The 21,280-nt window shown below is 33.0% G+C and overlaps 1 protein-coding gene across 2 annotated transcripts in view; it reads right to left on the bottom strand.

Annotated features, from left to right (window-relative positions):
* The window catches only part of SBF2 (SET binding factor 2), a 402,149-nt gene that overhangs the window by 198,589 nt on the left and 182,280 nt on the right, over positions 1 to 21,280 (bottom strand). For both annotated transcript variants that reach the window (XM_054582870.1, XM_054582860.1), the window contains exons 4-5: positions 3,048 to 3,170; positions 1,586 to 1,696 (exon numbers count right to left, since the gene is read on the bottom strand). In XM_054582870.1, the coding sequence (XP_054438845.1) occupies positions 1,586 to 1,696; positions 3,048 to 3,170 (234 nt within the window). The remainder of the gene's footprint in view (positions 1 to 1,585; positions 1,697 to 3,047; positions 3,171 to 21,280) is intronic.

The following is a 21,280-nucleotide window of genomic DNA, read 5'->3' as shown; positions in this document are numbered from 1 at the left end:
AACCTCTTTGATAGTCAGATTTAGAGCAGATGACGACCATATGAGGATCCAATTAACTGATGTAAAGGGCAACAATGTAACCCAAAACATTCAAGTTACTTTGTGCCCAACTGAACAGGGTGCAAGAAAATTCAGTAGTTGAAATTTGAAAATTTAATAACAATGAAATACAAAATCACTGACAATGATATTTAAGTGAAAAACAATAAAATGTTAAAATCAACATTTATATGACAATTATAGTTCAACAAAACTGGGAAAAATAAAAGAAATATAATATGAACCATATATTTACAGTACTTTTTAAATTTCTAGTAGCCAAAATAAAGTTTTTAAAAATTAAAATGTAAATAAAATTAACAAAAATCCCATTAAAATAATGGCCCATAAAATAATTCTACTGCTTAAAGCTTAGTTCCAATTGTGACCAAACTCACATTTCAAATTCTTCCCTTGGAGCAGAAGTAGGAGAGTGAGGGAGGAGAGTGCAGGAGGCAAAAGAGGGGATAAAAACTTAAAACAAAAAAGATACTGGGATAGACAGAAGACACTTAAAAAGGCAACAGGCAAGGAAAAAGGGTGGCAATTTCATTGTAAATCTTTGCCAGATTGAGGATAAATCATTTAATTTTTAGAGGACTATCCTCTTTCCCAATATTATATAAGAATAAGCAGAATAAGTGATCAACTAATCAATTCTAGGGTTTAGAGTCTTTTTTTTTAAAGTATCGTGCCTTAGAAATATTGTTATAGAGCTGAAGTTCTTATTTGTCTACTTCAGAGACAAATACGAAAAGAGTCTCAAGATATACAGAAGATGAAAAACACAACCACTTCGAGAAAGTTTTGTTTTAGTAAAGAAGCTTAATTTCCTCATTTGAGGCTTAAACTATGGCAAAATACTTGGGAAATTTTCAGGTATAGAATATACTTTCCAAAAATCTGTGATTTTGGAACATGATCAATATTACTATTATTAAAGGTAGCAAACTGAAATAAGAAAAATAAACCCTCTTCTTTCAAATTTCAAGTGTAAGCTATTTTATTAAAGATTACACACAACATACAAAAGAGTTTTAAGACCACATATAATTACTGTTATCCAGGGAAATAAATAAATGAATCTATTCAGAAATAATTACAAGGTTACAAAAAACTGTTCTGAGAGTTTTCTTAATGTTATTTCCTATTTTTTTCCCCACTAAAAAATTTCTGATCATTAATTAAATGAGGCATTACTCTGTAGAGGACTAAGAGGGGTACAAAGAATACATTTTAAAAGTTTGACTTTAAAAAGTGTATTACAAGAAAATGTAAACTGGAGTTCAAGTTACACAAAATATGACTTCTAATTATGCTATGTGAAAGGTGAACCCTGTGTAAAAATTAACCTCATGACCTAAGAAAAGAATGGAATCTTGGGTCTCTAGAAGGCAGACCATAGGGACATTGCTTAACTAAGATCCCCTTAAAAACAAAAATATTTAAAGAATTCTTTTCTTTCCTTTTTCTTCACAAATTAAATTAACTGGACAAGAGGATAAGAGGAACACGCGCTCTTCATCTCTCTTTTTATTCTATTTACCTGAGACCCTCCAGCCGCTGGGACAAGGCAAGCACACAGGTTTGCAATGAGACTTTCCAAGGAGACATTCAGACTGTCCACATATACAGTGTAGATCAAACCCAGACAAGCCTGCAAAGGGAAGATCATGTAGTTAATTCATGGAAAAAGTAAGCACTAAAAATAAATTGTGGCGACATCTGCTCCTACGAAAATTTCTCTTTGAACCTAATAGAGTATATTGTACAGCGACATGGAATAAATTTTAAGCAGCAAATGTTATTAAGTTTATTAAATTTTCCTCCAGAACCAGAAGCTCTAAATGAGCTTTTGAGATGAGCTTATAAAAAGCAGAAATCCATAATTTGTAAAACAGGTGCTTGTTCTGAGAAAACTACTTTAGCAAATTTGTAGGTCTTAAAACTGGTTTTCTTTGTGTCTCAAAATAAACATTTAGAAATTCTATGTTGTTTTGTGATTGTTATAAATTCAGAACATTCATTCTATATAAAATTTAACGTATGAGAATTATTACAAAAGATCGTAAAATAGAGACAAGATATAAGTAATACTTTAAGCTCAGAAGAAAGTAGGTGGTAAAAAGGAAGGCAAAATGCAATCTTTATGAATCTTTCAGTTTATTAAATTTTGTAATTATGAAACTGCATTACTTGCTAGGAATCACTTCGTTGTCACTGAAATATTGACACCAAGTTAATTTTTTAAAAATGCGTATAATCCCAACGATATGGAAAAGTTTGCCAGAAATTACGTATTAACTTCCCAAATCCTTTGGAAATTTTTAGGCATGGTTTATACTTTCCAAAGCAGATCTGTGATTTTGGAACACGGTCAATGTAATATTACAAAAGGTAGTGATTGAAATAAGAAAAAAAAAGCCCTCTTCTTTGAAAGCTTAAGTGTATTTATAGTTTAATTAAAATTTTTCCTTACATTTGAAAATTCTGAGTATCTAAAAAACAAAATATCTGGAAATAAACAATTTCCTTAAAGCTATGTTGGCAGTGGTGGTATCAGCACTGTATAAAAACACAAATATCCATACTCCTTACTTCAACCTGGACTCATCAGAAGAAGTTGAGTAAAAGTACACAAAGTTGTTATATTACTAATATATCTTACATTTGCTACAGATAATCAAATGATTTAAGATACATACATTTTTGGAATTAGTAAACACAGGACCTTGAAAAAAACACTACATTCTTAAAATTTAAATAGTCACATTAACTTACTCAGGTATTTATGTCATCCTACATGAAAGCATTTCTGCTGTTAACACTAATTTTATTGAATTCCTAAGTCAATATATTTTCAATACAAAGATACTTGAAATACAAAGGACTTGTTACAATGATTCACTCAAAATAGATTTACACAATATTATATATATTTTACACACAAACACACACACACCCCCCCCACACCCGTACACCCATCCCCCAACCAAATAGTTCTTTACCCTAAAAATTTCTGGATAATCTAATCTGGATACCAGCACCAGGCTTTTGGGAGCAAACACTTCTGCAGGCTGAATTAAACCAGTCACTTCTACTTCACCTTCAATCTCTTCCTTCTTTGTTCCCTAGAAAAAGAGGCACTATAATCAACACAGACAGAATTTATAACTCACAAAAGACAGACAATTGCACTTTCATATAATTTATAAAATCTAAAATTAATTGTATGATATAATTTATAATGTAATTTACAAAACTCAAACTAAAAACAAAAAGCATACTTTCAAAGGCATCTAAATTATAAAGCAGGGCATATTTACTTCATTTTTGAAAAGCCCCTTAAGCTTTGGGTATGTACCACAACTTTATTTGAGCATTTGGTTTCTGTGTGAGGTACCAATAATCCAAGGTAAATTAGACACATTCAAGTTATTTTATATAGCAACCCTAAAACTAAAAATGACATTCATTTAAATGGAAAATCAGTTTTCGAGAAAAAAATCTGTTTTAGAAGTCAGGCACTAATTTTCATTTTGTTTTTCTGCCTGTCCAAATCTTTCAAACAAAAGTGATATTCTTTCAGAATTCTAAGGCTTGCAGACTTTGATACTCTTAGAAGTAAAGCCCAATCATCTCTAAATTCCTTTTGCCCCTAAGCAACAATGTTGATTTTTTTAAAAGAATGTTTTTTATACACAAAACTATCTTTCAGAATGCACTTCATGCCACTGAACTGTACACTTAAAAATGGCTAAGATGGCAATTTTTTGTCATATATATTTTAGCATAATAAGAAATATCTGGAATACAAAACAGACAAGTTTCAATTACTAAATACTGGTTAATGAAATAAACTTTGAACAATATTATTCTCATTTATTAGTTAACAAACATTTCCTGTGCACCTACTGTTCCATAATACTGTATGATGCACTATAAAAGTTTTAAGTAAAAAATAATACAAGATAATAAAGCATTCATATTTACTTCTAGATGATATTGTAACATGTTAGGGCATTTTCCCTAACTAGAATTCTCTTCCCTTTCCAATAATCAAAGGTCAGCTTAAAATTTATCTTCCTTCCTAAAGCCTTTCCTTTACTGATTTTTCTCTTACTCTCAATTCCTAGTACAGTTCACCAACATATCACGCCTGCTTACACTTATTCTTCCTGCCAAACCTCTCCCCAAAATGCCACAAAATGCCATATCCAACTTGACATTGCCACTTGGATGGCTACTGCTTTCTGTCATGTATAATGTGCTCCCGTATATAATGCACATCCACATTTTTATGCTCATTATACATGGGATTATTAGATCCATCATTACACCCATGTATAATGTGCATCCTTATTTCTCCCTCAAAAATTTGGGCAAAAAAGTGTACATTATACACAGCAAAACACAGGTATCTCAAACATGTCCAAAACATAGCTCCACTCTTTCTCCCCAAATTCCACTCCTCCTGCAGAATTCCCTGTCTTAGTGGAAATCCTATTCTTCTATTTGGCAAGTCAAAAATCCTGATTCTCCTTTCTTTCATATCCCATATCCAAACTGTCAGCAAATTCTGATTTCTTAACCATCTCTGCTGCTCCCACAATACTGTGAGCCACCATCATTGTTCGTCTAAATTATTTTTAACAGGTTTCCTCCGTCTCCTCCACTCCTCTTTAGCCCCATGTTGCTTCCCTGCTGCTCCTTCAACAGGCGGGGCATTCTCCCAGCGAAGGGTTTTTTTTTTTTTTTGATTTAGTCAATTTTACTTACAATTGTGTTTTTACATCAGAGCATTACACAATTACATTTCTCATTTTCTGACCTGCAAACAGATACCTTAAACAGAATTTTTTTTTAAATTATCAAATTAGGTACATCCAAAATGCAACAGTTACACATATGACAATTAATTCACAAGTGTAATTCATCAGGACGTATCCTAAGAATTTAGACAGCCAGTCAGGAGAGATCTGACCAAATGTAGCAATAAACTGTGTACATATCCAAAGACAGACAAACCTATCTGAACTCCCAAACCAGAAGTCCGAAAGTTTTCGTTAAATCCCCACTGAACAAAGGAGAGCGATGACTCAAACCTAGACGGCCTTGAGGGTCTTAGTCCCAAACACTGGGCTATCTCCCCGGTGCACAGCTGAACAGCAAGCACCTCAGTCTCCAGCGATTCCAGTCTTAAATGCATTAAGACCAGCGAAGGGTCTTAAGCATTTGTTTGTTATTCCTTTGCCTGGAATACTCATTCCACAGATATCCTAATGACCTCCATTAGGTCTTCATTTAAGGGACTTCTGCTGTTAAGGCTTTGCTGTCACCCTCCCTGAAACTGCAAGGCCCTAACAGTAACTATCCCCTTTCCTAGCTTTATTTTTCCTCATGGCATTTATTACTATCCAACATACTATCCATTTTTATCTTGTGTTTTGCTCCATGAAGTCTAGGATTTCTGTCTGGTTTCTTCCCTCTAATTTCCAACTTCCTGACACAAGAGCTGGGCACATATTTGATACTTACTGTTTATTCACTGCATACATGCAGGAATGAATTTTCCTTGAATAGTTTTCTGAGTATTTTACCAAGGGAAGTCTCCTTCCCCTATTCATGGAGGCCAGAACTGTATTTTCTATTTCCCTTGGAGTCTGTATAGTTTTTAGTACAGTGAAAGATAACCAAGTTATTAGATGTCTATAAAATGCACATATCTAAAGGGAACTATCCATTTACTTTTTGTATGTATGATATGGTCCATATGCTCTTGAGAGGTTTTCATTTGTTATAAAGCAAATGCTAAAATTAGACTGTTTGGTTTCTGGAATCCTAAGAAATAATAAAAATGTGATGAATATAAATTTACCAAAGATTTCCACACCTAATGAATCATATTCTTTGTGGATTACTAATAAATTTGAAATGACAAAAGAATGACTGAAATTCCTGAAAGAGATAAAGCTATCCACATTTTTATGAGATTGTGATAAATGCCCTAGAGTACCATTAGAAGTCAGCTTGAGCAAGTAGATGACCATTTCAAATAAATGACTCGTAACCTACTTTAACCAAAACACAAAATAGAATGCATATGTCATTTCTTAAAGCTTAATTTAGTTCTTTATGTAAACATTCATTAAATGGAATGGTTATTAACAAGGAAGAAAAAAGGTCCAATATGATTTAAATAAGTATTTAAATCACTTTTCATTATAGATGTTGACATTTACTTTGTAAATGTGCTATAAATCATAAGATGCTGTTATTCTAAATTCTAATAGCTCTCCTAAAAGAATATGTCTGAAGTTTAGAGAATTCACATTCTTTTTTTCAAAGCCAAATGTACAGCTATAACTAAAAAAATTTATAAACCCAAAAACTATTGGTTAAAATAAGGTTTGTTCAAGGAGATGGTAATGTGGTGTTTTTGATAAAATTTTTCTATTAACAATTTATCATGTAAGGGAGTATTCCCTCTTCTCTATACCTGCTAGAGTATATTTTGTGTAATAATTATGTAATTATACTAGGTTTATTTAGTTTATGTTTTACAATAAGAGATTTTTCACATACTGAAAACATCTGAGAAACTTAAGCAAGAAACTAAAAATAGTCTATGAATGTAATAGATGTTATAATAATGCCTTAAAATATAATATTTTATTGTATAAGATATTTTCACATTTTATCTCATTGAACAATATTTGCAAGCATTCTTTAACTTAAGATTATTCTTTGGTTTAAACAGGTTCCCTTAAAGATACAAATTTAAACACTACTGAATTGTCTCACAGTGCCTGCAAGATCACCTTACCTCTCCTACATATCGTAAGTATATGCCACAACTTGCCCATTTATAGATTTTTTTTCTACTCCTTATTACTATGGACTACATCTGCTAGTGGGATCCCCAGCTTCTGTGTAGTTTGTATTCTTACAGTTCATAGTCTCTCTCCTTCAATAAATGGGATAAATTAGTATCCATTGTATCAATTTGCCCCCAAAATGTTACTGCCCTTTAAACATAACCTGAGACAAACATGCTAATAATTACTAGATAATTTATTTTATGGGATGTTACCATACAGCAGACAGGCACAGTCTTTGAGGAGTTTATCCTATGACTCAAGCTGAGCACTTTAATGTCATCTTTTTTGCACTCCTAATACTTGATTCCTGTCCCTTCTACCCAGAAAAGACGTGGCATTCAATATCCTCTCTGTGCTAAATTCATTTTCAATAACACAATTCACACTAAAACTTTCCTACAAAATTTTTTTAAACACCAAGTTTAAAAAGGAGAATAAAAGGAATTATGCAAATAAAAATCTTTCTGTTCCACATTTCCTTTGTGAAATGTAAGTAATTGGTTGCAGCATACCATTACATAGAGTTGCCTCGGTAAAGCAATTTAAGGACTTAAACATTTTTTAGTATTAAAAATAAAGGAGTCTAGGTAGTTGCAAAATTCTGTAAGGTCTACAATTCCCTGTGAAAAGCATCTTTATTTCTTGCCAAATAATCTGTTAATCTGTTACATATCCACATGATAAAACCTAGGTTATCCTGCATTGGTCTGGAAAATAATGACTATGAGAGAAATACGTATTTTAGGATAACAAGGCTTTATACAAATTAAGACTACCAGTCTTTAATTCAGAATCTAGATTACTTCTAGCAAAAAACAAAAACAAAAAACCCTAATATCTTCCCCTTCAAGAGCTCCTGGGCTCTATAGTATTTTGAAGGTAGGACAAATTCATCTGTAGGGTTATTATATATTTGTCCAGAAAGCTTCCTATTTTTAAGTGGCATGAAGTCCACAAGTTTTTAAAAATATATTCCTAAGGCAGCATTTTCCAAAGAGGTTTTTTTTAAACTTTTTTTCACCCTTACTCTAGGACATGTTTATTGATTTTTAAAGAGTGAGGAGAAGGGAAAAAGAAAGAGAAGGGAGAGAAACATCGATGTGAGAGAGAAACACTGATTGGTTGCATCTTGCATGAGGCCCAAGTAGGACTGAACCTGCAACCTAGGCATGTGCCCTGACAGGGAATTGAACCCACAACCTTTCTGTTTACCTGACGACACTCCAACCAACTGAGCCACACCAGCCAGGGCCAAAGTGCTTTTATTGGAAGCAAATACATATTACTTAGCCAATGGTCTATTAACCAAATAATTTTGGAAACAGTAACTTAAAGCCAAGTTAAAAAGATTTCGTTGCAGCAAAATTTCTCAGATTTTGATATGCAAAGGCCTGGAAGGTTATACGCCAGAAGAATAGGAGTTGTCTTTGGGTCATGGGATTATAGTTGATACATACCACATAAAATACTGTACACATATACAGAGAAAAATAATTTTCTAAAATGTTTACATTCGTATTATCTTTCTAACAAAAAGTGTAAAGTTATAAAAAGTAAACAAGTATATCAGTATGTGTTTATTTATTAAACACTGACTACATAGTTGGCTACATAGTGGGTGTCACAGGACAGGTACAGTCACTTGTGTCAGGAAATTTATAATCTGGCTTAAGTGCTAAAACCAACACAGGTGAAATAACATTAACCAGTACAAAACAATATTGTAACATTTTGAAATTCATATTTAAAGTGCTTGAGAAACTCTGAGAAGGGATGAGGCCCACAGCAGTGAGCTAGGACTTTAAAGGATAAACAGAACGGTCAGAGGGAAAAGGAGAGGGAAAGGGAAGAGGAGACTCCAACACTGAGGCAAGTCAAAACACTCAGAAAGGCGCAGTGGGCAAGCCTGGGGTGTCGTATACAGGGTCCGGCAACTGTAAGGCCTACCTGAGTGTGGATGGTAGGATAATGATATGGATGTAATAATTTACAGTTTTAATTTGAACATTTCACCTAAAATGTCATATGGTGTGATTGACTGTGATATTGTTACGTTACAGAATTACATAATTATGATTTTATAATAGAAGAGTCTGTAATAAAAAGGGGTGTTACTTGTGCCGGATCCCTGTATATCTACCCTGCCTGTTTCATTTTCATAATTTTAGTCGTTATGTATCTTTTTAAACTATGATAAACTAAACACGAAAATTTTATTCTAAGCATATTTAACTAAAATTCTTTGCCTCTGTTGACATTATTAGTTGATAAAATGGATTAATTTGCAATGTATTTTATAAACAAGAAATACGACAATGGTAATTTGTTGAAAGTTTTAATTTTTGGCATATTTTATTTCAATAATTCTTAATGCATATCTTTTTAAAACAGCTCCCCCCCCCATTAATATCAAGGGAATAAATCAAAATTAATGAATTAATCATTATAAACTGAAGAATATGGTCACTGGCACTGAGGTATGTTCCTGCTGATCATTTATCCCCAACACATAATAGATTCGTTTCAACTGTTAGAAAGTACTCAAGAATTCTTTGGTATACCTTATAAAATTATTAAGAATCAAGGACTGACTTAAGGTATCAAAATTACGAGAAATGCTATTAAGCTAAACCTTCTCTTTGGAAAAAAAGAGATAATGAGTCAAATGTTTGTGTGAGGTGAAGAAACAGCAGGTAAACTTCATGGGTGTTTTCTAACAAGGTTAACTATCTCAAAATTAGGTTCTCATAAATTCAAAAACATTATTTTGTGAACCACCATAATCAATGGACTCTCTTGAATGTTCTTTTCCATTGTTTGTTAAACTTGTTAAAAATTAGAAATAAAGAACACCAAATCATTTTTTTTAGACTAAACAATTACATCATTATTATTATATGAGTTATAAGAACATAAAACTTAAGTTTACCAATTAATTGGCTAAATAAAATATCCTTCTGTGGACTCCCTGATGGAAAAGTTTTATGCTAGGCACAAAGATTAAGATCTCAGTGTTTTTATTTTTTCCTAAAGAATACATGTCAAAACCTTGTTTAACGATCATGTAACATGGCATATTAAAATATTCCATAAAGAAATAAAACTTTTGGTTATGAACAACTAATGAACAATAATTTTAGCAATGCATATCCTTCTAAAAAACATGCTTTGGTTAGATGACTAGGAATAGTATTCTGTCAATCATAATTTGGGAGGAAATTTTAAAGTATATCTAAAGTAAACAAAATTAAAATATATTTTAAAAATCAGATATAGTTAACATAAAATAATAATAAAAATTATATTATATTAGAAATATCTACTTCATTTTACAAATGTGCAATTTCATGCCAGAGGAATGAAATGACTCGCCAAAGTCACACAGCTCATTAAAGGTGCAGTGGAGATGAACAAGTCAAGTCTTCTAACTTGGGCTAGTTTTGTTTCCACTCTCTCGCATTCTTACATATAACATTTACAAGAGACAGGTATTAGTTCAAAGAAACTGCAGAAGAGATTGCATATGAGAAGTCAAATTGTAAATACATAAAGATTTGGGGCTTTTTTTCTTTAAGTATATTTTAATGTAATAATCTTTTTTGTGTTTAAATAAAATAGTAGTAACAATACACAGTTCTTACTGCAGCCCTTCCTGGTATAAAATTGTTGTTTAAGAAAAAGCAGTTTGCCCTGACTGGTGTGGCTCACTTGGTTGGAGCATCGTCCCGCAAAGCGAAAGAAAAAGCAGTTAATGTTCAAGGACTTTGGGATCCCATTCTTAAAATTTGTGGGTTTTTTTTTTAATTTGAGTAAAATCTTTCAAAAAATATTTTCAAGATTTTATTTTTTATTGTATTTTTCCATTACTACTTATCCCTCTTATACTCTTTTCCACCTGCACCTACTCCCCACCCCATGCATCCTTTTTCTTTTTTGCTGGATCCCTCCACCCTAAAACCCCACCCCAGAGCTTTCAGCCTACGCTCTATCTATGAACCTGTTTCTATTTTGCTTATTAGTTCAGTTTGTTCATTATATTCCACATATGAGTGAAATCACATGGTATAATATTTGTTCTCTGTTGTCGTAATGTCTCATATAATTTTAAGCAGATAATATTAACTAACCATAGTTAATTCGGTGAAAGTTTTCCTATAAAATGCATCTGTGAAAATGTCAAGGGGACTGTTAAGATTCAGCATTCTGTCCATCAGCAAATTCTCAGTTGAAAAAAGGTGAGAAGACAGATACAGAACCGTTTTGTAAAAAGCATAATCTTCACAATGTGTATATTTACATGTGATGCAAATCATCAAACTACATAATAAACTCAGAATATATAAATCCCCTAATTTTTTTTTATCTCTGTTGGACTTATGTTACTTAAGCTAATTTTCACTGGACTCTCTGTTGAACAGGTGTAAGGACTAGTCTCTAGAATACTATCAACGATAATGTCGATTATATCAGAAGCAAGCCTAGTTCCACATTTCTCTATGCATAAATTTCTTTTATTGCTCAAATACATTTGTCTCCATTTTCCCGCCACCACTTTCCCCTGCCCCACCCACCGCCACCTCCCACTCTCAATCCTTCTCCACTTTGGCTTTGTCCACGGGTCCTTTATACATGTTCCTTGATTTGACCCTTCTTATCCCTGTTATCCCCCTCCTTCCTTTCCTCTTGTTACTGTCCATTTGTTTTTTCTTTCAATGTTGCAGGTTATATTTTTCTTGCTTGTTTATTTTGTCTAAGTTCTACTTAGAGGTGAGATCATACAGTATTTGTCTTTCACCGCCTGGCTTATTTCACTTAGCATAATGCTCTCCAGTTCCATCTACGCTGTCATAAAGGGTAGTAGCTCTTTCTTTCTGCTGCGTAGTATTCCGTTGTGTAAATGTACCGTAGTTTTTTTATCCACTCATTTATTCATGGGCACTTAGGCTGCTTCCAGCACTTGGCTATTGTAAATTGTGTTGCTATGAACACTGGCGTGCATACTTTCTAATTCAGTTCAGTAGATTATCATAAACAAAACCTTCCTTGAGGGAATCGATATTTATCCAAAAAGATATTCATCATAGTGTTATTTATAATATTGACAAAAGGGAAAATAAATGCCCATTAGGAAATTAAGTATATTATATCCTCATGATCAATTAGTATGTAGACATTAATTATATCTATAGATAGTTTTAGTTTAAAAACACCTTTATTATTGAAAGAAAATAGGTCGAACTACTTTTTCTCTTCTCTTACTCTTCTCCCAATATATTATAAATCTTCTACAATGAGCATAGCATAGTTTGATAACTGGAATGGGGGATAGAGGGAGTAGAGAGAAACAAAGAAAAAAAATGACTGGGTTGTTCTTCAGAAAAAAAAATCTATCAAATGTTTTGTTATGGGATTTCCTCTATGCTCCAAGTATTCCCATCAGCTTAGAAATCTAATTTTATTACTTCATTTTTCCGAGCAAATTGCTCAATCATTTGGAATTACTGTATTTTATTATGAGCATTTAAATTTTTTCTCCCAAAGCACAACTTTAAATAAGATTTATTGAAATGTACAGAGTCCAATGATATGTAATATTTTCATTGTCAGATATTGATAATAAATAATAAATAAGACCAATTATGGTCTTACTCTTGACACATTCTTGAACCAATAACACACTGATATAATTTTTGCAGCTTTCCTTCACTATTTGGTCTTTGGAGGCAGAGAGAGTCAAGTTGACTTAGTATGAAAATGTACCTAGGTAAGTCTTTTAGCTCGATCTATAAAATGGGAATGTTAATAGAACTACCATGTGACACAGCAATCCCTTTTCTGGGCATCTACCTGAAAAATTTGAAAACACCTATTCATAAAGACACATGTACCCCCATGTTCACTGCAGCATTAATCATGGTAGCCAAGACACAACTTAAATGTCTTTTGACAAAAAACTGGATAAAGAAGATGTGATATACACAAAAGAAAATTATTCAGCCATAAGAAAGGATGAAACACTGTCATTTGCAACAACGTAGATGGATGTTGAGAGTATTACACTAAGTGAAATAAGTCAGATGGAAAAGGACTAGAACCATATGGCTTTACACATATGTGAGACACAAAACTGAAAGCAATAAATGAACAAATAAGACAGACAAACTCAGACAGAGACAACAGTAAGGGAGAACCCCCCCCAAAATGGAATTTATTTGTAAAAAGTTGTATATTTACTCTTACATGTTTAAAGTTCAATCACCTTCAAAATATTCTCTATCTGATGCAATACACTTATCCAGACATTTTTTTCCACTGCTCTAAACAGTTTTTGAACTCCTTGATTTTGAGGCCTTTTAGTGCTTCTGCCTCTTCTGCATTAGCAAAACATTTCCCTTTGAGGACTCTTTTCATCCGAAGAAACAAAAAGAAGTTACTCAGGGTGAGATCAGGTGAATAGGGAGGGCGGGGCATGGAGGTCAGGCTGTTTTTGGTCAAAAACTGCTGAACATTCAGCGTGGTGTGGGCAGGTGCACTCATAAATCACCCATCATGAAATGGGCAAATGCCTTGAAAGAGCCCTTAAAAAAATGCACTGAAACCAAATGCAGCCTCTCACAACAAGGGCAGCGGATACACTGATGCGGATGAGTTCCTAGAACTCATCTTCCTAACAGGAGATGCCTGTACTACAAGGGGCCTGCCCTCCAGAAGATAATTCTGGGTTTTTGGGTCCCTCCTTGTTTGAAGGTTACCAGAAGGGAATGGGGTGGAAGTAGTAGAATACAGAGGGTAAGGGGTGAAATATATGGTGACAGAGGGAAACTAGACTATAGGTGGGGAGCACACAATGCAATATACAGATGATGTGTTATAGAATTGTACACTTGAAACTTACATAATACTTTTAACCAATGTCACCCCATTGATTCTAAAACTTTGCATAATAAAGCAAAAATAATAAAATAAGAATGTTAAAACATTAATTGGTGTTCTGGTAAGAAGAAAATAAAATAAACTACTCATGAATTAAATAAAGTATTGTAAAACTTTTAGCACAGTTCCTAGAACATGATAAACCGTCAATGTATCATAAGCATTAAAATCTCTTTTCCTATCCATAAGCTTTTTGCCTGAATTGCCCATCCTTCTTTTCCTTAATTTAAGTTTTAGCTCGTGGGTTTTAAGTGTCCACCAAGTCCTTTAAACTTTGTAAGATTCATTCCAGCTACCCATCGTCAATTATTAACTCTTTCATTAAACTTGTTCTAACATATAGTATTTTGGAAAATCTTTCTACTTAAGTTTTGGTTTTACCTCCCAAGCTAGATTTTAAGCGAACGGAGATGAAGAAAGATGTCTCAATCCTGCTATGCATCTCTCTCTTTATTCCTCATTTACATTCTCAAAGTACCCTCATTCTTTCCCCCCTTTCTTTGATGATATTTTGTTTCCTAACATACCAAATGTCTTTACTACAAATCCCACCATTATTATTGGTTCATAAACACTTTTAAAAACTCACTTAAAAACTTTAAAGTGATACAACTAAATAAAAATTTAGACAGGTTAACAATTTTTTTAAGTATGGTATAAAAAGCAATCTCACATCTATCATAATTTACTGATTACGTAGCTTACTTGAATAATTTTGGAAATATATTATCAAAAGTTTTATACCAAAGCCTTACTTGCAATTTTTGACATGTACTATATCTTGAAGAGATAAAAGTCAATATTTTTAAAGTTGCACAATTATTCTTTGGATTGTGTGCATCCCTAGTTCCTTCTCTACTCAGGCTTCCAAATAATGTGTCATAGTATATTAGGTATGAAGTAATTCACACCAAATGAGAATTAAAAAATATCCATTTTTGAACTGATGACATGATCCAAAAATAAAAGAAAAACACATTTTTTAACAAACAACAGAGTTGACTGTTCACACTGAAAATAGGAACAACATTACTAATGACCTATAAAAGAATATCATTTGTGTATTAATTTTTTTTCCAAATCCTACCTCCTTGTTTGTACCAGTTTTGAACCAATTCCAGAATTCAATAACTTTCTGTTCTAAGCACAGAGAAGTTGTCATACAATTCTGGTTAGAATCTACAACCTAAGCACAATTACACAGGACCCAGAATTTTTATAATGTATTTATATTTTCAGAACATTGGGAAAGCTCATAAGAGGCAGATTCTAACCCTCTATTAACTGACTATAGAACTAAGCAATTTATATTTCTGATTAACTCAAAATGGCAAATGGGGCAATAACTGAGCTAAAAACAATATATTTTTTTAAACACTGATTTCAAATACACAGAATCTAGATCTAAGTTTCTAATATTGCATACTCAAATGTGCCAGGGTTCCTTGGATAAATGGCTGATTTCAAGGCTGATGAATTAAGATGATCCTGGATCAACTTGTCATAATAGAAAGTAAAGTGTTTTTAAGAAAAATTATGAGGCCTTTTCAAAAGAATATAAGAACAAATCTGAGGAGCATCTGTTGACCAAATCATTTGATAATTTGAGCACTAACACAAGGAAAACCATTAATTTCAAAGTATTGAAGAAAAAAGAAATTGGAACACATAAGTCTATCTCAGACACACAAGGTGGGACTGTTCTCTTGCTTATAATAAAATGTCAACTACTAACTGGGAAAGGTAGAGGGTGTATAGAGTTGAAAAATCATCATTTTGCAACCATCATAAAATTGGCACAGGCAAGAGTCGTAACTAAATGCTAAATCCAAGGGGCATGATAAATGAGTAATAGAATATTTGCATAGTCTTACAGTGTCTTCTTAAAGTATCTTGCTTATTAGTTGCAAGCAAAAAGAAGAACAACAATACAATGGAGGTACCTGACAATCACTAGCCCAGGTCCCCAAAATTAACATCATTATGGGAGGCACATAGATATTGTATATTTCCAGATATGTTCTCTTATTAAGGACCCTCATAAGAAACATACTTAGTATTCCAAATGCTGGTAGTATTCCAATTGTTGAGGTATAACCTGAACCTAAAGATGAGAGACATCAGACAAACAACACAGTAAGCATTCTATTAAAAAGTGGCATGGGGACCAGAATTATTCACAAATGTCGATGTCTTAGCACAAAGAAATGCCAAGCTATTCTAGATGAAAAGAGACAAAAGAGAATTATAATAAATGCATACATGATCTTTGAACTGCATTTTGACTAGGGGACAAAAAGAAGGGCAATAAAGAATATAATTAGATCAAATGACAAAACTGAAATATGGATGGCAGGTTAGATAAAAGTATAATGTTAATGTTAAATTTCCTAAGACTTATAACTATACTATGTTTATGTAAGAGATCATACTTATTTCTATGAAATATCATGGAAGACTTTAGGGCAAGGGAAGATGATGCACACATATTTCTCTCAAATTACTCAGGAAAGAAATGTTTGTGTGTAAAGAGGAAGAGGGACTGAGGGATGCAGGAAGGGAGCTATTAAAAATAAGAAAGAATATTATTTATGATTACAAATGGAGTAAAGTATTAAAAACAGGTGACTATGGATACTCAGAATTCTCAGTTTGGTGTAAGCAGGTGCACTCATAAATCAACCATCATGAACTGAGCAAATGCCTTGAGTCTTCAAAAAGAAAATTCACTGAAGCCAAATGCAGCCTCTCACAACAATGCCAGCCGGCACACTGATACAGATGGGTTCCTCGAATACTTGCCTGACGGGGGAAGCCTGTACAGCAAGGGGCCTGCCCTCCAGAAGATAATTCTGTTTTTTGAGGGGTCCCCCTCATATACAAATGCTTGCAATATTCTTTTAACTTTTCTGTAAGTTTACTTTAAAAATAAAATTTTGATAAATATGCAAGAACTTCTACAACCTCTTTACACTGGCTATATTGTCTTTTTTTTCTTTATTAAGATATAATTGACAAAACTGTAAGATATTTAGAGAGGTGACTTGATATATGGATACACTGTGAAAACAATTCCCCCATCTAGTAATTAACACATCCATCACCTCACATATGTACTTTTTATTGATGAGAATATCTATAATCTACTATCTTAGTACACTTCAATTATACAATACAGTGTTATTAACTAGAGTCACCACATTTTACTATAGATCATCAGACTTACTCAACTTATGGCTGAAAGTTTCTATCCTTTTACCAACCTCTCCCTATTTCCCCAAACCTTCAGACCATGAAACCACCATTCTATTTTCTATTTCTGTGAGTTTGCCTTTTTTTCCTTTCATGAGTCTACAGATAAATAATGTCACGCACAATTTGTCTTTCCCTGTCTGGCTTATTTCACTTAGCATAATGCCCTCAAGGCCCATCCATGTTGTCATAAACAGCAGGATTTCCTTCTTTCTCGTGGATGAATAATCCTGTGTGTGTGTGCGTGTGTGTATGTGGCATCTTAACCCATTCAACTTTTAGTTGACACTTAGCGTGTTTCCATGCCTTAGTCACTGTGAAAAATGCTGCAATGAACATGGGAGTGCCAAGAGCTCTGCGATACCTTGTTTTCATTTCCTTTTGATATATGATCAGAAGTGAGATTGCTGAAGTTTATGGTAGTTCTATTTGCAAATTTTTGAGGACACCCATATTGTTTTCCATAGTGGTTGCAGCAATTTACATTTTCACCAACAGTGCATGAGTGTTCCATTTTCTTCACAGCCTTGCCAATACTTATCTCTTGTCTTTTTTATGACAATTATTCTAGAATATATTTGGTGATTTCATTGTAGTCTTGATGTGTACTTCTCTGATATGTTGAACACCTTTTCATGTACCTGATGCCATTTGCATTGTCATTTGCATTCTTCTTTGGAAAAATGTCTATTTAAGGCCATTGCCCATTTTAAATTGGATTTTCTGTTATTGTTCTATGAGTTCTTTATGTATTTTAGATATTAACTCCTTATCAGATATATGATTTGCAAATATCTGCTCCTGTTCTGTAGGTTCCTTTTGATTTACAGAAGCTTTATAGATTCATGCATTCCCACTAATTTTTGCTTTTATTGCAATTGCTTTTGGTGTCAAATGTAAAAATTCATTGTCAAGGCCTTCATCAGGGAGCTTTACTGCCCACATTTCATTTAGCAGTTAATCAGTTTCATGTTCTACATTCAAGTTTTTAATCCATTTTGACCTTATTGTTGTGTATGGTGTACGATAGGAGTTCAGTTTCAATCTTTTGCATGTGGCTCACCACTTACTGAATGGACTATCCTTTTACCGTTCCATATTCTCAGTTCCTTTGTCATAAATTAATTGACTATATAAACATGTTTATTTCTGGGCTCTATAGCCTGTTCCACTGACCTATGTGTCTGTTTTTATGCCAATACCATTACTGTTTTGATTACTGTAATTTTATAATATATATTGAAATCAGGAAGTGTGAGGATTCCAACTTTATTTTTTCTCAAAATTACTTTGGCTACTTGGGGTCTTTTGTGGTTCCATGTGAACTTTATGATTCTATGTTCTATTTGTATGAAAATACCATTGGAATTTTGATAGGGATTGCACTGAAACTGTACATTGCTTTGGGTAGTATGAACATTTTAAAATTATTAATTCATCCAATCCAATATCATGGAATATCTTTCCATTTATCAATATTCATTAGGGATATTCTTTCCTTGTAGCATACTTGTCTGGTTTTGGTATCAGCGTAATGCTGGCCTCTTAAAATGAGTTTGGAACTGCTCCTTACTAATCTGTTTTTCTGGAAGAGTTGGAAGATTGGCATTGATTTTTCTTTAAACGTATGGAAGAACTGACTAGTAGAGTCTTCTGGTCCTTGAGTTTTCTTTGGTGGGGGGAATTTGCTTACTAATCCAATATCTTTACAATTTATTGGTCTGTTCATATGTTACATTCCTTCATGATTCAGTCCTGGTAGGCTGTATATTTCTAGGAATTTATTCATTTCTTCAAATTTGTCCAATTTTTTGGCATGTAATTACTCATGACAGCCTCTTACGATCCTCTGTGTCTTATCAGTTCTAATGTCTTCTCTTTCATTTCTAACTTTGAGTCCTTTCTCTTTTTTCTTGGTGGGCTACATAAAGGTCTATCATTTTGTTTATCTCTTCAAAAAAACACCAATCATTTCTATGATGGTTTTATTTTGTATTTCATTAAATTTTTCTCTGATTATTACTTCCTTTCTCTACTAACTTTGGTTTTTGTTATTCTTTCTCTACTTCCCTAAGGTGCAAACTTAAGCTATTTGAGATCTTTTTTTATTCATATAGATATTCATCATTATAAATTTCCTTCTTATATGGGATTTTGCTTCATCCCATTATTTTGGTGTGTTGTATTTTCATTTTCATTTATCATAAGATAATTTTTGTTTCCCATTTTGGTTCCTTTTTGACCCATTGATTGTTTGGGAACATGTTATTTAACCTCCACATACCTGTGAATTTTCCAGTTTTCTTCTTGTGACTAAGTTCTAGATTCATACTTTTGTGGTTGTAAAATATGCCTGATATGATTTCAATCTTCTTAATTTTATTAAGACTTGTTTTGTGGCCTAACGTATGACCTATCCAGGAGGATGTTCCACATGTGCTTGAGAAGAATGTGAGTTCTCTACAATTGTTAGATGATTCTGTATATGTCTGTTAGGTACATATATCTGTTAGGTTGTTTAAGCACAATTTTCCTTATTGATTTTTTTCTGTATGATCTATTCATTGTTGAATGTGGGGTACTAAAGTCCTCTATTATTATTGTACTTCTGTTATTATTTTTCTTTCAGCTCTGTTAATATCTGCTTTATACACTTAGGTACTTCAATGCTTAGTGAATAAATGTTTACAATTGTTATACCCTCTTGATTAAGTTGGTTAATTTATCATTATACATGACCTTCTGTGACTCTTTTTACAGTTTGGCTTAAAGTCTATTTTGTCTTAGCTACCCTTTCCTTTGGTTTCCAATTGTATGGAATGGTTTTTGTTTTTTGGGGGGGGTCTCTTCACTCTCAGTTTCTGTGTGTCCTTAAAGCTGAAGTGAGTCTCTAGTGGGTAGTACACAGTTTGGTCCTATTTTTTAATCCATTTTCGACTCGATGTGCTTGGATTGGAGAATTCAGTCCATTTATAGTTAAAGTAATTATTGATGGGTATGTACTTACTATTACCATTTAGTTCATTATTTCCTGGATATTTTTAAAAATTCTTTTGCTCCTTTCTCCTTCTCTTCCTTTGTGATTTGATGATTTTATGGATGAGTATGCATAGATTGTTTCATTATCTGTTGTTTGTGGTTACCAAGAGGGTTGACATAAAATAACTCATATTTATGAGAGTCTATTTTAAATTGATAAAAACTAAAGTTTGAATACCAGTATACTATAAAGCTCTGCATTCTGCCATTTTGTTTTTAATGTCATAATTTATATCCTTTTATCTTGTATATCCATTAACAACTTATTATAATTTTATTTTTCTACATTTGCCGTTTAATCTTCATAGTACCTTTATAAGTGATTAACCCCCATTATTACAACAGTGGATTGTTCTGAATTTTACTATATATTTACCTTTACAAGTGGGATTTATACTGTCATATGTTTTCCTGTCACTAATTAGTACCCTTTGATTTCAGCTTAAAGAAGTTCCTTTAACACTTCGTAAAGCCAGTATACTGCTGATGAATTCCTTTAGCTTTGGCTTGTTTGAAAAACTCATTCTCTCTCCTTCAATTCTAAAGGACAGGTTTCTGGTTAGAGAGCTCATGACTGTCAGTTTTTGCCTTTTAGCACTTTAAATTATCTTGCAACTCCCTTCTGGCCTGCAAAATTTTTCCTGAAAAATCTGTTCATAGTCTTATAAAGGTTCCCTTTCACAAAGGTTTTATCTTACTCCTTTTTAAATTCTTTCCTTTCTTTAACTTTTGAAACTTTAATTATAATATATCTCAGTGTTGGCCTCTTTGGATTCATTTTATTTGGAACTTTCTAAGCTTCATAGATTTCGGGTGTCTGGTTTCTTCCTCAAAGTAAGGAAGTTTTCAGCCATTATTTCTGCCAATATGTTTTCTGCTTCTTCCTTTCCCTTCACTTTCTGGGATCTCTATGATGCGAATATTGGTCAGTTTGGTGTTGTCCCGTAAGACCCTCAAGCTATTGTCATTCTTTTTATTCTTTTTTGTTTTTGCTGTTTTGATTGGGTGATTTCCACTACCCTGTCAAGTTAACTGATCCTTTGTTCTGTCTCATCTAGACTGATGTTGAGCCTCTCTACTGTATTTTTTTCAGTTTTTTATTCTTCAGCTCTATGACTTTCATTTTCTATTTCTTT

This window comes from Pteronotus mesoamericanus, unplaced genomic scaffold (genome assembly GCF_021234165.1).
Source record: "Pteronotus mesoamericanus isolate MK-2021 breed Mesoamerican mustached bat unplaced genomic scaffold, CSHL_Meso_final contig_1189, whole genome shotgun sequence".
Taxonomy (NCBI): domain Eukaryota; kingdom Metazoa; phylum Chordata; class Mammalia; order Chiroptera; family Mormoopidae; genus Pteronotus; species Pteronotus mesoamericanus.
The sequence above is the reverse complement of the archived record's forward strand: the minus strand, read 5'-3'. Positions and strand labels throughout refer to the sequence as shown.